At 44.3% G+C, this 12,244-nt stretch overlaps 1 protein-coding gene across 8 annotated transcripts in view; it reads right to left on the bottom strand.

Moving 5' to 3' along the window:
• DOCK9 (dedicator of cytokinesis 9) overlaps positions 1 to 12,196 on the bottom strand; it is a 342,320-nt gene extending 330,124 nt beyond the window's left edge. For all 8 annotated transcript variants that reach the window (XM_066380623.1, XM_066380629.1, XM_066380647.1 and 5 more), the window contains exon 1: positions 11,784 to 12,196. In XM_066380623.1, coding sequence (XP_066236720.1) covers positions 11,784 to 11,912 — 129 coding nt within the window. In that variant the 5' untranslated portion in view covers positions 11,913 to 12,196. The remainder of the gene's footprint in view (positions 1 to 11,783) is intronic.
• Positions 12,197 to 12,244: the final 48 nt, after the last annotated feature.

Below are 12,244 nucleotides of genomic sequence, written 5' to 3'. Positions count from 1 at the left end.
ATCCCAGCACACTGAGCTCACAGCGTCGACCCCCAGTCAAGATACATACAAGAAGCAATCAATGAGTGCACAATTAAATGGAACAACTAAGTGGAAGAGTGAGTTCATGCTTCTCTCTCTCCCTCTTCCTCTCTCTCTCTCTCTCTCTCTCTCTCATAAATCAATGGAAAAAACACTTTTAAATAAATAAAATAAGCCTGACCTGTGGTGGCGCAGTGGATAAAGCGTCGACCTAGAAATGCTGAGGTCGCCGGTTCAAAACCCTGGGCTTGCCTGGTCAAGGCACATATGGGAGTTGATGCTTCCAGCTCCTCCCCCCCTGTCTCTCTCTCTCTCTGTCTCTCTCTCTCTCCTCTCTAAAATGAATAAATTAAAAAAAAATTTTTTTTAAATAAATAAAATAAAAAGTGAATCATTCTGTATATACTTTTAAAATTTTTCTAACTTAGCATGGTAAACATCTTTCCTTACACCAATACTATAACCACATAACAGAACATGTATCTCTGTTAAGACAGAATATATGAAAATAGAGTATGTGAATCTCAAACTAAGTACATAAGAGTTTGAGAATAAACTTCAAGTGGCCAATGGAGGCCTGACCTGTGGTGGTACAATGGATCAAATGTTGAACGGGAACGCTGAGGTCGCCAGTTTGAAACCCTGGGCTTGCCCAGTTAAGGCACAAATGAGAGTTGATGCTCCTGCTACTCCCTGCCTTCCCTGTCTCTCTCTCTCTCTCTTTCTCTCTCTCTCCTCTCTAAAATGAATAAAAAAAAAATCTTGACCAAAAAAAAGTGGGCAATGGAGTCCTATGTCTCAGCAGTTCAGACATGTGCTTTCAGATTCACTTTCAGATTAACATTCAATAAATGTTAATCTATAATAAATAAGTGGGCATGTCTCTAACACATGCACTGACTGGCCCAGCCAGCCTCCCAAGTAGACACATCCAAGCACTATATTAATTGAATTATCCCTGCCAACTTCAAGAACAGAGGGATAGGGAGGTTCAAACAAACTATCTGGCATTACAGAATTCTGATCAGATAAGGACCTTGCTGCCAATTCACTGACAGGGACCCAAGAAGTCCATGAGAGAAAAAGTGACAGAAATGTAAAGGAAATAGGAACAACTTTACTATCCAAGGAAGTGTTCCTTGATGGTTTGCAAAACTCATAGTTTAACTGAATAAAAAGCAGTTTCAATGGCTTTTATTATTTGTATATTTGTTTTATTTCTTTTACTTTTTTTCAAATAAATAAGAGTTAGATCAGTGTTGTTGTTTTTTTTTTACATACTGGAGCTCTATCTACAGAGTTGATGAAAGCAAATGGTTCTAAAAAAATGGAAATTAACCTGACTTGAATCAATATGTTCTTGGCTGTTTTAAAAAATTATGCATGGATGTCTTACAACCTGACCAGCTTTTTTTAAACTAACACAAACAGGGCCAGCCCCAAAGTGATACGTGCAAGAATACCACCGAATTTATCAGGTGGCAATGAAAAATTAATGATATAATGGAACCTGTGCGTTAAGAAAATTAATCTGACAGAGGGAGATAGGATTGAATGAAGTAAACAGAAACAGGTGTAGAGGAGAGAAATTAGGAAAATGTGGAGCCAAAAATGGAAGAAACACTGAAACACAGAAGGTGTAGAGTTCAGGATTCATTCATTCATCCACAAAGTAGTTTTTTTAGCAAGACACTGAAGAAACCATGGTGAACAAACAGTCCAGTAAGGGAAGGATCACACTGACAAATGCACACACAAATAAACACATGAAAGTGCTAAGTGGTACAAAAGACAAGAACAAGCAGGGCCTGTTTCAGTTTGAGTGGACAGGCAAGGCTGTGTTAGGTACAATTCCAAAAACCATGGCGAGTGGCCTGGCAGAGGAGGAAGCAGGCAAGGAGGTGCTTATTACCCCAGGCAAAGGTAAGAGTTTCTGCCAAGGTCCTGGGGTATGAGAAAGCCTGGAATCCAGAGTATGTTAAAGCCAGGCTAGTGAGCAACGACAGGATGGTGCCGGATAAGGAGAGCCCCTTACTGTCCAAGGGAAGATACTTCTGCTCCAAGGGTAGTGGGAACACCAGTGTATTAAGGATTCAGAATTAAAGCCTTAAATAGAGTAAAAATGGCAGCGAGACCAGATGAGGGGACCCTGCCCCCTACTACTGCAGGGAACAGATAAAGGCAGGAGACAGAGGGTGGTAGTAGTCATGAGTGCTACTCACTAGAGTTCTTCTCTCCTTCCAGGTATATAGATGGGACTGTTCTTCCCTGCCATTTGGAGCTAGGTATGGCCATGAGGTTGCTTTAGCCAACGGAACATAAGCAGAAGTACTGGGTGGAAGTTACGAGCTTGTGAGGGAGAACCCACACTCTTTCGCTCAACAAGGGCCTACTACATTCAGTGGCTGTCCCATCAACCTAGGTTCCAGGGCATAGGCAACATGGTCCCCAGCCACCCTCAACGGAGAGGAAGAGTAGGGGGGTAAATAAACCTTTGTGTTTTAAGCCACTAAGATTTGGTAGTCATCAGCCCATAATGACTGATACAGAAATAGAATAGAACGGATGTAGTGATGATGGAATAAAGGAGGCAAAAGGAGATGAAGAGAAGACACAAAGGAGGAATTAGAGATCTTAACATCAGTGGCCATGGAAATGATGCAATACCGCAAAAAGGATAGCTGATTTGGGATGAAAAGTGACAATTTATGCTTCATAGATGCTGAAGGTAAAGGACTGGTAGGACAACCAAGGACATATGAGGCAGGTTAGCAGAAAACCAGACCTGAGCTGGGAGAAAAATCAAAACTGAGATAAAGAGATAGAAATTGCAAGAAAGGTATACAGCTCCCTTCTGAGTGAAGCAAGGAGATTAATCTCTATGAACCACTGTGGAGAAGAGACCGTTCAGGAAAGCCCTTGGGTGGTGAGTGCAGCAAGGGGACAAAGTAAAGACAACAAAGCAGGAAGGAGAATCACAGAAGGGGATGGGTGGGTACTGCAGAGTATCAATTGCTGCAGCCATTTTGAAGACAAATGAATAAAAGAAATATGGACTGAGAAGCCACTCTACACAAAGGACAGAGGCCAGGTTGCAGGGTTACAACTGAAGATCACACAACAGTTAGTAACAACGAGGTAACAGAACCCAGGGAGCTAGGTCCAAGCCCCTGAACTCAACCACAAGACCCCCTGCCTTCCATCACTGTAATGGAAGAATTTTCCCAGGTCAATATCCTTCTAAAACAAAACTTAATGGCATCACAAATAGCCCCCATTCCACAATTTTTTAGACTACCTTAAGATCTTTGGATAGTTTGTAGTTGGATAGCATTTCACATTTCCTGCTCTGAGCAGTCAGCACTGTGACTTCAGACACTTTATACGTATTTCAGGTTAGTCTTTAGGATCGTGATGGCTTTAGGGGAAATTCCCACAAACATAAGCACTAAGCCAAAGAACAGGAGCTTGTTAAAGTTCTTGATACATATGCCCAACTGCAAAAAGGTTATATCATTCACCATGTTATAAAATGCAGGAGATAGTATTCTCACAAAATACTATGAGAACGGGATCCCTGAGGTTGTGGAATGGCATAGCCCTGCAAATAGGAATGCCCAGTTCACCCATGCTTGCAAAAATACCTTTTCTATCTTTGCAAATTTGCAAATTTATTAAACAAAATGGCATCTTATTTTAAGTAATGTTTCTTTAATTAACAAGGCTGAATATTTTTTTCTGCTCTTTATTAGCTAACTGTATTCCTTTCTTTGAGGAACTGCCTATTAATGACCTTTCCCATTTTCTACTGGAGTGTTTTTCTTTAATTGATTTGTAAGAACTCTCAATATTTTTTAAAACTTAACACTATGGCTGAGATATAGATACAGATAAATAGAGTACAAACATTGCTTCTAAGCTTATTATTTAACTTTTACATTTATGGTACTTGTGACATATAGAACAGAGGTTTATTTATATGGGAAGGCAGTAGGCATAGTGATTAAGAACACATGGTCTGAAGCCACAATGCCCAGGTTAAAGACCCACATCACCCACTTACAGCTGTGTGACCTTGAGGTGACTTACCCTCCCATGTGTAAAATCCTAACACACATAATTAGGACTTAGTAAGTGCTCAATAAACGCTGACCCCATTATTTATTTAGTCAAGATAATCAGTGTTTTCCTTTATTAACATAATACAAGCTTACATTTGTTAAACACAATTAAGTACTTTACATACATTACTTATTTAATCTTAAAAAAATAACTCTCTAAGATAATAATACCTAGAAATCCCAATTCTCAAATGAGCAAACTGAGGCCTAGGTGAAGTAACTTCCTCAAAGGTCTCACTCAGCTCATCAGTGGCAAAGCCATGGCTCACCTCTCAACCTCAGGCCAAACTGGTTTTTCCCCTTCATTTCATGCTTTAAAAATCCTTCTTCACCCTTACATAATTATTCACCCATGATTTACGCTGTTTCTATTATTTTATATGTAACTCCTATGGTTAGTTAAAATTTATTTTAAAACGCAACTTAAGGGCTCCAACATTGTTTTTTTTTTTTTTTTTTTTTTTTTTTTTTTTTTTTTTTTTTACAGAGACAGAGAGAGTCAGAGAGAGGGATAGCTAGGGACAGACAGACAGGAACGGAGAGAGATCAGAAGCATCAATCATCAGTTTTTTGTTGTGGCACTTTAGTTGTTCATTAATTACTTTCTCATATGTGCCTTGACCGTGGGGCTACAGCAGACTGAGTGACCCCTTGCTTAAGCCAGGGGCCTTGGGTCCAAGCTGGTGAGCTTTGCTCAAACCAGATGAGCCCGTGCTCAAGCTGGCGACCTTGGGGTCTCGAACCTGGGTCCTCCGCATCCCAGTCCGACGCTCTATCCACTGCACCACCGCCTGGTCAGGCTCCAACATTGTTTTTATGCAACAGCATTTACTGAATGGTACATCCACCGTATTTGACTCCTCACATGATACTGTAAATGTTTACACACACAGGGGTTTCTGGGTTTTCTCTTCCATACCAGACACCTCTATCCTGTCCTTGGGCCTGCACGACAGAAAACTATCACATTTACCCCAAGATTATACTTAGGAGGAGACTTCTCTAAGAAGCATATGTTCATAGGCTGGTTTAAACCTCTTTCCCAAAATAGGTTTAAACAAAGACAAGAAAAAAATATTTTACGGTATGTTCTCAGCCAATCATGGAAACTATTTCCAAAACTGGCACCTGTATGTCTCAAAACTTCTTTCCCTAAAACTTGCCTCTCTTAGGCCAAGCTACCCTGCTTCCTCTTGGACTACCTGGTCATCTTAAGCATTTGCTCAATCTCACATTCTTTTCTGGAAAAAAAATGCCCCCTTATGTCTGCATCTTCCAAGTCCAGTTCAATTCTTCATAAACCTTTTCTCAAAACACCAGTTCTATCATTTCATCTTCCTCAATTCTCTGACACAAGCATTTGACCCTTTAAATTTGCTCCTTTGTACTATCATCCATCTTTTTATAGATGATTGATCTTTCCACCTGTTTAGATCATAACTCCAAGGGCCTCCCCTAACAAAAGAACATATCCTAAGCACACAGCAAAGAGTCCTAGCACAGAGCGGACTCGCAATAAATGTGGGTAACGATTTCACAATTCCTTCCTTCCCTTTGCAAATTCAAGGCCCTCCCATCTTCTCTTATTCAAATAGACTACAGCCAAAGAAACAGAACCTGTTGCTGATTATCTAATTGGAGATGGGCCTCCACCCTGCTTCCTGTATTTGGGGATATTTCTGTTTGTTAGGGCTCCACCAGAGGGTGGAGAAAGACAGTGAGGTGAAGCTCGGGCCAGTTCAGTTGCCGATTTACTAACATATCTGATTTAAAATTACAGCCAAAATGAGGTTTTATGTTACCAGAGCATTTCAAAGAACACCACGCAGGTCTCACATTACCTCAGATAATACTGGAATCCTGAGCTGACTGAACTAGAGATGAGGAAGGCCAAGCACATCCACTGGGAGGTTATCATTCCATAGCTTCTGTCCGTCCTCCTCCGGTAACACAAAGGAAAATTTAGTAATGACCTGGCTTGGTTTCATTTCATATTGCTGGATCTCCATGGGGCACAGAATGGTATTGCTGGCAGGGGTTTGACATGGAAGGAGAGTCTGAAACTGAACATACTGAGATAAGATCAGTAAGTTAAGTCGGCAGCCAGATGACTTGGGCATCAATACCCAAGTGCATACAGTCGGCAAACCCATGCAAAGAGCTGTGTCACAGTACTTTAACAAATCTTTCAGAGAAAAGGTATTTTTAGGCCCTGGGTGGTATACTGTTAAATCTAGGCCATTATGATGTTATCTTTGACACACTGAGAGACCCAAGGTAAAATGCCTTCAGGAGCTCCAAAAGCAAACACAACTCAACTCTGCTCAGGGAATTATTTCTAGTTTTTCTTCTGAGCTTGCATATATTTTTTACATGCTTCCCTCTTGATGATTCCAAATCACAGGAAGCTAATTCTAGGATCGTGAGGATTCTATTTTTCATCACTGAGAATCATAAGTTACATTTTCTTCGGTATACATTACTGGAATATTACTAGTAGTACATCTACTCTTATAAAAGCAGCTTAGAGTCAAAGCCTGCTGGTGGGAAAAGGGACTCTAGAAACAATCCAGGAAAGCCCTTATTTAACAGAATAGGAGTCCTGAGGTTTAGAGAAGTAAAGCAGCTGCACAAGGTGACTCAAATAGCTGGAAGAATATATGCCAGGCACTAAGAACTTTGCCTGTGGTGCTCATTGAATCCTCCTAAGAGCCTTATAATTTAAGTACGATTATTATCTCCACTCTACAGATGAGGACACTAAGGCACAACAGGGCTAAATTATATGCCTAACACTGCACAACTGATAAGAGGTAGAGCTGAGATTACAACCCTGGTGCTCTGACCCCAGAGCCTATGTTCCGAACTACTAAACCTCTAGGATTAAAAACCCAGGACTGCTGCCTGACCAGGCAGTGGCGCAGTGGATAGAGCGTCGGACTGGGATGCCGAGGATCCAGGTTCGAGACCCCAAGGTCGCCAGCTTGAACCCAAGGTCGCTGGCTCCAGCAAGGGGTTACTTGGTCGGCTGAAGGCTGCGGTCAAGGCACATATGAGAAAGCAATCAATGAACAACTAAGGTGTTGCAACACGCAACAAAAAACTAATGATTGATGCTTCTCATCTCTCTCCATCCTGTCTGTCCTTATTTATCCTTCTCTCTGACTCACTGTCTCTGTAAAATAAAAATTTAAAATTTAAAAAAAAACCAGGACTGCTGACTTCCCAGACAGTTCTCTCCATCATACCTCTAAGGCTCATGTAAGAGCAAACCACATTTGAAAAGGCTTGCAAATCTTGTTGGAACCTTATCAGAACAAACTTACTTATCAAAGATGTTTGTAAAGCCAGTGGCCAGGGCCACTATCACAGCAGCCCGGCCCATGCAGGTTCCCATTGGATTCGGACAGTCGGTAAAGAAACAACGGAGCCAAAAACTGATGGGCTGTCATCTTTAATTCTAGCTTGCACCCGGCGGGCAAGTAAAAACACACACTGGGCTCCAAAACCCACTCACATTCAGTGCTCACAAAGCTACTAACTTATCCGAGTTTTTTAGAATCAAAGGTTTCTAGCTCACCAGACTTATTCACCTCTGTTCCCCATCTTCTTCCTTCTCTCTGCACAAACTCTGCACTAACTGGCTTCTCACTCAACACTCCACCATCTTGGCTGCTTCTCCTGGCCACATGGCCTCGTCTGCTCTCCTCTTTGCTCTCTCCTCTAATGATAATCTCAGGAACCAAAGAGAGCAAGCTCCTGTTCTGCCCCCATTTTATAGTGTAGAAATCCAAACCTTTAATCCAATATACAAAATAGGGAAGTCTCTAATACAAAGTCACTTATCTGGGGCATGATGGGATTGTACCACCCCACATCAAAAAGGGTGGGAAAGGCTTAATCCCAAAACCAAGCCCCAAACTACAAGGATTCTGCCTGCCCACAGCCCGCCTCCAACACACATTAATATCACCTGGGTGATGGCCTCCACATGGGCAGTACCATCTTTAACAAAGTGAGCATAATATATTTTATCTGCCCAACAATGTTTCTTAAGCCTGACCAGGTGATGGCATAGTGGATAGAGCATAGACCTGGGATGCTGAGTAACCAGGCTTGAAACCCGGAGGTTGCCAGCCTAAGCACAGGCTCACTAGCTTAAGCGTGGGGTCGCCGGCTGGAGTGTGGGATCATAAACACGAACTCATTGTCACTGGCTTGAGCCCAAAGGTCGCTGGCTGAAGCAAGGGGTCACTGGCTCAGCTGGAGCCCCCAGAACAAGGCACATATAAGAAAGCAATCAATGAACAACTAAGGTGCCTCAACTATGAGTTGATGCTTCGCATCTTTCTCCCTCCCTGTCTGTCCGTTGGTCCCTCTTTCTTTCTCTTAAAAAAAATAAAAATAAAAAGACATTTCTTAAGTAATCTGGAAACACTGAATAGTGCATCAACAGATTATTAACTTTATCATAATGGCATTATAATTATGTTTAAAAATCCTTATTTTTAATAATACACTCTAGATATATAGGGATGAAATGATAGGAAGCCTGGAACTCACAATCACACCAAAAAAAGAACAGCTGAAACAAGTCTGGCAAAATCTTGATAATTATTATTGAATCTGGGTGATGGAATATGAAGGTTCATTACACTATTCTCTCTCCCCCTTTCTTCAAGCTTTTCAAATAAACTAATACAGCACCATTTCTAAAGGTCCACAAACCTAAACATTAAAAAAAAATGAATCTATGGAACAATAAAAAATTTATGAGCTCATCTCAATTTTACATTTTAAAGTTTGTTAAATGGCAGCCGTTATAACCCAATAAACTATTTAATTTTGTTGTTTTTTATCTTTTTATTTTAAGTGAGAGGAGAGATAGAAACAGACTCCCACCTGTGCCCGAACAGGGATCCACCCAGCAACCCCTGTCTGGGGTCCATGCTCTCTGCCTATCTGGGGCCGGCTCCCAATTGAGCTATTTTTAGTACCTAAGGCAGAGGCTCCACCAGCCTTTCTAGAGCCCCAGGCCAATGTGCTCAAATCAATCAAACCACAGCGAGGAAGATGGTTGGGGGAGGGGGGAGAAGGGGAAGGGGAAGGGGAAGGGAAAGGGTGGAGAAGCAGATGGTCACCTCTCCTGTGTGCTCTGATCGGGAATCGAACCTGGGACTTCCACACGCCAGGTCAACGCTCTACACTCAGCCAACCGGCCAGGGCCTGATTTTGTTGTTTCTGAACTACAAGCCACTTATCAAAACTAGAAGCATGGGAAGAGCTAGTTAAATCGATACCTTGTTCTTTTTTTTCTGTTAGTCCATCTGCAGAACAGCTAGGTAAGAATATTTGATGGGAGTTTATTACACTGCAGGCATTGTATTAGCACTGACCCAAGTCGTCCAAGACAGAGCAGCGTAATATTTCCATTCAAGCATAGATCGATGGACCTCAGGATTCCAAACCCTGGCTTGGTTGTGGCTCTGCTTCCTGCATGGATCAGAGTTACTTTCTTAGATCATCCTAAAACAGAGCGGAGCTGGAACCTGTGTGGCAGGTACACCTGCTGTGGCTTCCTGGCAAACACTGGGGAGCAGAAAGAAGAAGGAGGCAGTGGCAGAGGAGCTGGCAGGAGGTGAGGGAAGTGAGGTTTATGGGTAATTTTTAGTATCTGTAAGCTATCCCAAATTCTTCCTTCTGCAATGCAAAACCACTGCAATGCATTTCCCATTCAGGGGGAGCCTTTCACTCACCAGAGCAGGCACACATGCTTTCCCACATTTTGTATTTGTTTCATCACAGGTTTCATCAGACAAGCGACTATAGACAGACAACACTAGGAATTAAGACACCACCTAGGTGTCTGGCTACTCATGCTTACGTGTATCCTGAGCAAAGAGATATACTATTAAAGTGTCATAAGGTAACACAGTAGAAATATGTCACACAACAGAAATGGACACTGTCACTATCAGTAAGCCATTTTCCAGATATTCAAGGACTGTTGCACTTTAGTAATTAGCAGTGTTGTGTCTACCCTGGCGCTTCTGTGCTCAACCTAATGGCTCATTAAATCAATAGCTCCTCTTCAGTCCAAGTCTGCATGCACTTGCAAATCATGGTACAGTCATGTTTTATTTACTCTTCTTTTGCCTCAAATCCCTGATGAGGACAATAGACCCCAGTTTAAAGAACTAAGTTTTGTGTAAAAACAGAAAAGATGTCGCATATGTTTGCAAGCTATATCTTTAACATATACACATTGGCTAAAGTTGGGAAGATACAGACATCCTACTTAGGCAAAAGCACCTAAGTTTGGGTTAAGGATGAGGTGCTGGGTTCTGGTCTTTTGCCAACTCCTTATCATCAACAGATCAACTTCAGAAAAATTGAACAATAAAATCCCTGTTTATTATGAGACAAACTGGACTTTGCAGAATCTGGAGTGAGTTGGCAGAGCTGGCAATGGAAAGAAAAATCAAACTGAGCAAGCTGAATTTGGAAATCAGTGAAACTTCATCTCCAATCTCCACAAACATCATTCATGTCATCCTGTGTCTGCCCAAGAAGGGCGTCAATCTGCCACCAAAAAGATGCCCCAGCCCCTGTTATTAAGGGACCTGGCACTCCACCCTGATGATACCCCACACACAGCACAATAACCCAGAGAAGCACTTCCCAAGGCCCATCTTCGTGCTTCGTTCTAACACCACAAGTCACCCCACACACACACATGCAAACAAGTCCCTTTCAAGAAAACAAACATCAGCGACAAGCAAGTTGCTACTAAAAGTTTCCAGCTGCCCTAGGGAGCGTACTGCTGTTCAAACTGCTCAAACGTCGCTCCTCTCCCGCACCATCCCAGTGATCAGGCCTACTACGTTTCCAAATATAGTAGGTCCAGCCCTGGCTGTGGAAAAGTTGATTTAAAATTTCATCTCCCTCACATCCAGGGGGCCCGTTCTCCAAAGACCTTCTGCTACAACCAGGTTAATCTAAAATTGCTTGCTTGCTTCGCTTGTTTCAAATCTCCAAGCTTCGCAGTAATTTGCACCAAATTGGAATTACCAAGGGTTCCTTCCTACCATGCCCCTGTAACCCTTCTAAGAGGCCAAACCTCAGGATGCCGGCTAGAAGAAGGGAGTGAAGAGGATGCGGAACCCCTTCCCTTTTGGAGATCGGCCCACCCAAAGGGTCCGCAGGGCTATGTCCAACCCTGGGTTGCGGACTGGAAAATGAAGCTCCCATTTCCACGCCACAGGTGCCAACCCCCTTCACATAGCGGAGCAAAAGGGGACTGTGGAAGGGATTGAGGGTGGCGGGGAAGGAGAGTCATTTCTCAATTGGCAGAGGGGGCTAACCTGGCCGGGGGAGGGCTAGGTGGAGATGGCGATCTTACTCCCAGGAAAGGGACGGCAGCGGAGCGAGGACCCCCGGACGCAGGGTGGGATCTGAAAGTTGCTGTCCCTCCACTACCGTTCCTCGTCCCCTAATCAACGCCCCAATCCCACTTCCCCACCACCTCTTAATCTTGAAGACCCAGCAGGGTCGGATGTTCCACCTCAGCCCCGCCAACTTCTAAGAGCAGTGGGGAGGTGGCCCCCCGCCCACCTCCCTCTGCCCCTCGTCGGCACTCACCAGGACCACCGAGCCGCGCACTACCTCCGACACGCTCTGCCGCAGTTCGGCCGCTGTGCCCGGCTTACTCAGCGCCCGGGTGAACTTCCGAGTCTCCGCCGAGGCGGGGGGCAAAGACAGCTGCGACATCCTCGCCGCCGCCGCGCCCGCGCCCGCTCCCGCGGTCCGGCCGGGCCGCGCTGCCGCCAGGTGCGCCCTCGGCGCCCCGCCCGCCCTCGGCTCCCAGCGCCGCCGCTCGCCTGCTTCCCTGGCCGCGTCCTCCAGGCCGTGTCACGCTCCGAGGCTACCCGCTTGGCGTCCGCAGCCCCCCGCGTTCGGAGCAGCGCCTGGGCTCGCTAGGGGCAACCGTGCCCGTGGCGGTGGCAGCGGCGGCTCCCCCATGCCACCAACCTTCCTCCGCGGCCGCTCGCCGGGCCGCCTCCTCGGGGCGGGGTGTCCGGCGCGGCGTGGGGCGGGGCGGA

The sequence above is a fragment of the Saccopteryx leptura genome, chromosome 4, assembly GCF_036850995.1.
Source record: "Saccopteryx leptura isolate mSacLep1 chromosome 4, mSacLep1_pri_phased_curated, whole genome shotgun sequence".
Lineage (NCBI taxonomy): Eukaryota > Metazoa > Chordata > Mammalia > Chiroptera > Emballonuridae > Saccopteryx > Saccopteryx leptura.
The sequence above is the reverse complement of the archived record's forward strand: the minus strand, read 5'-3'. Positions and strand labels throughout refer to the sequence as shown.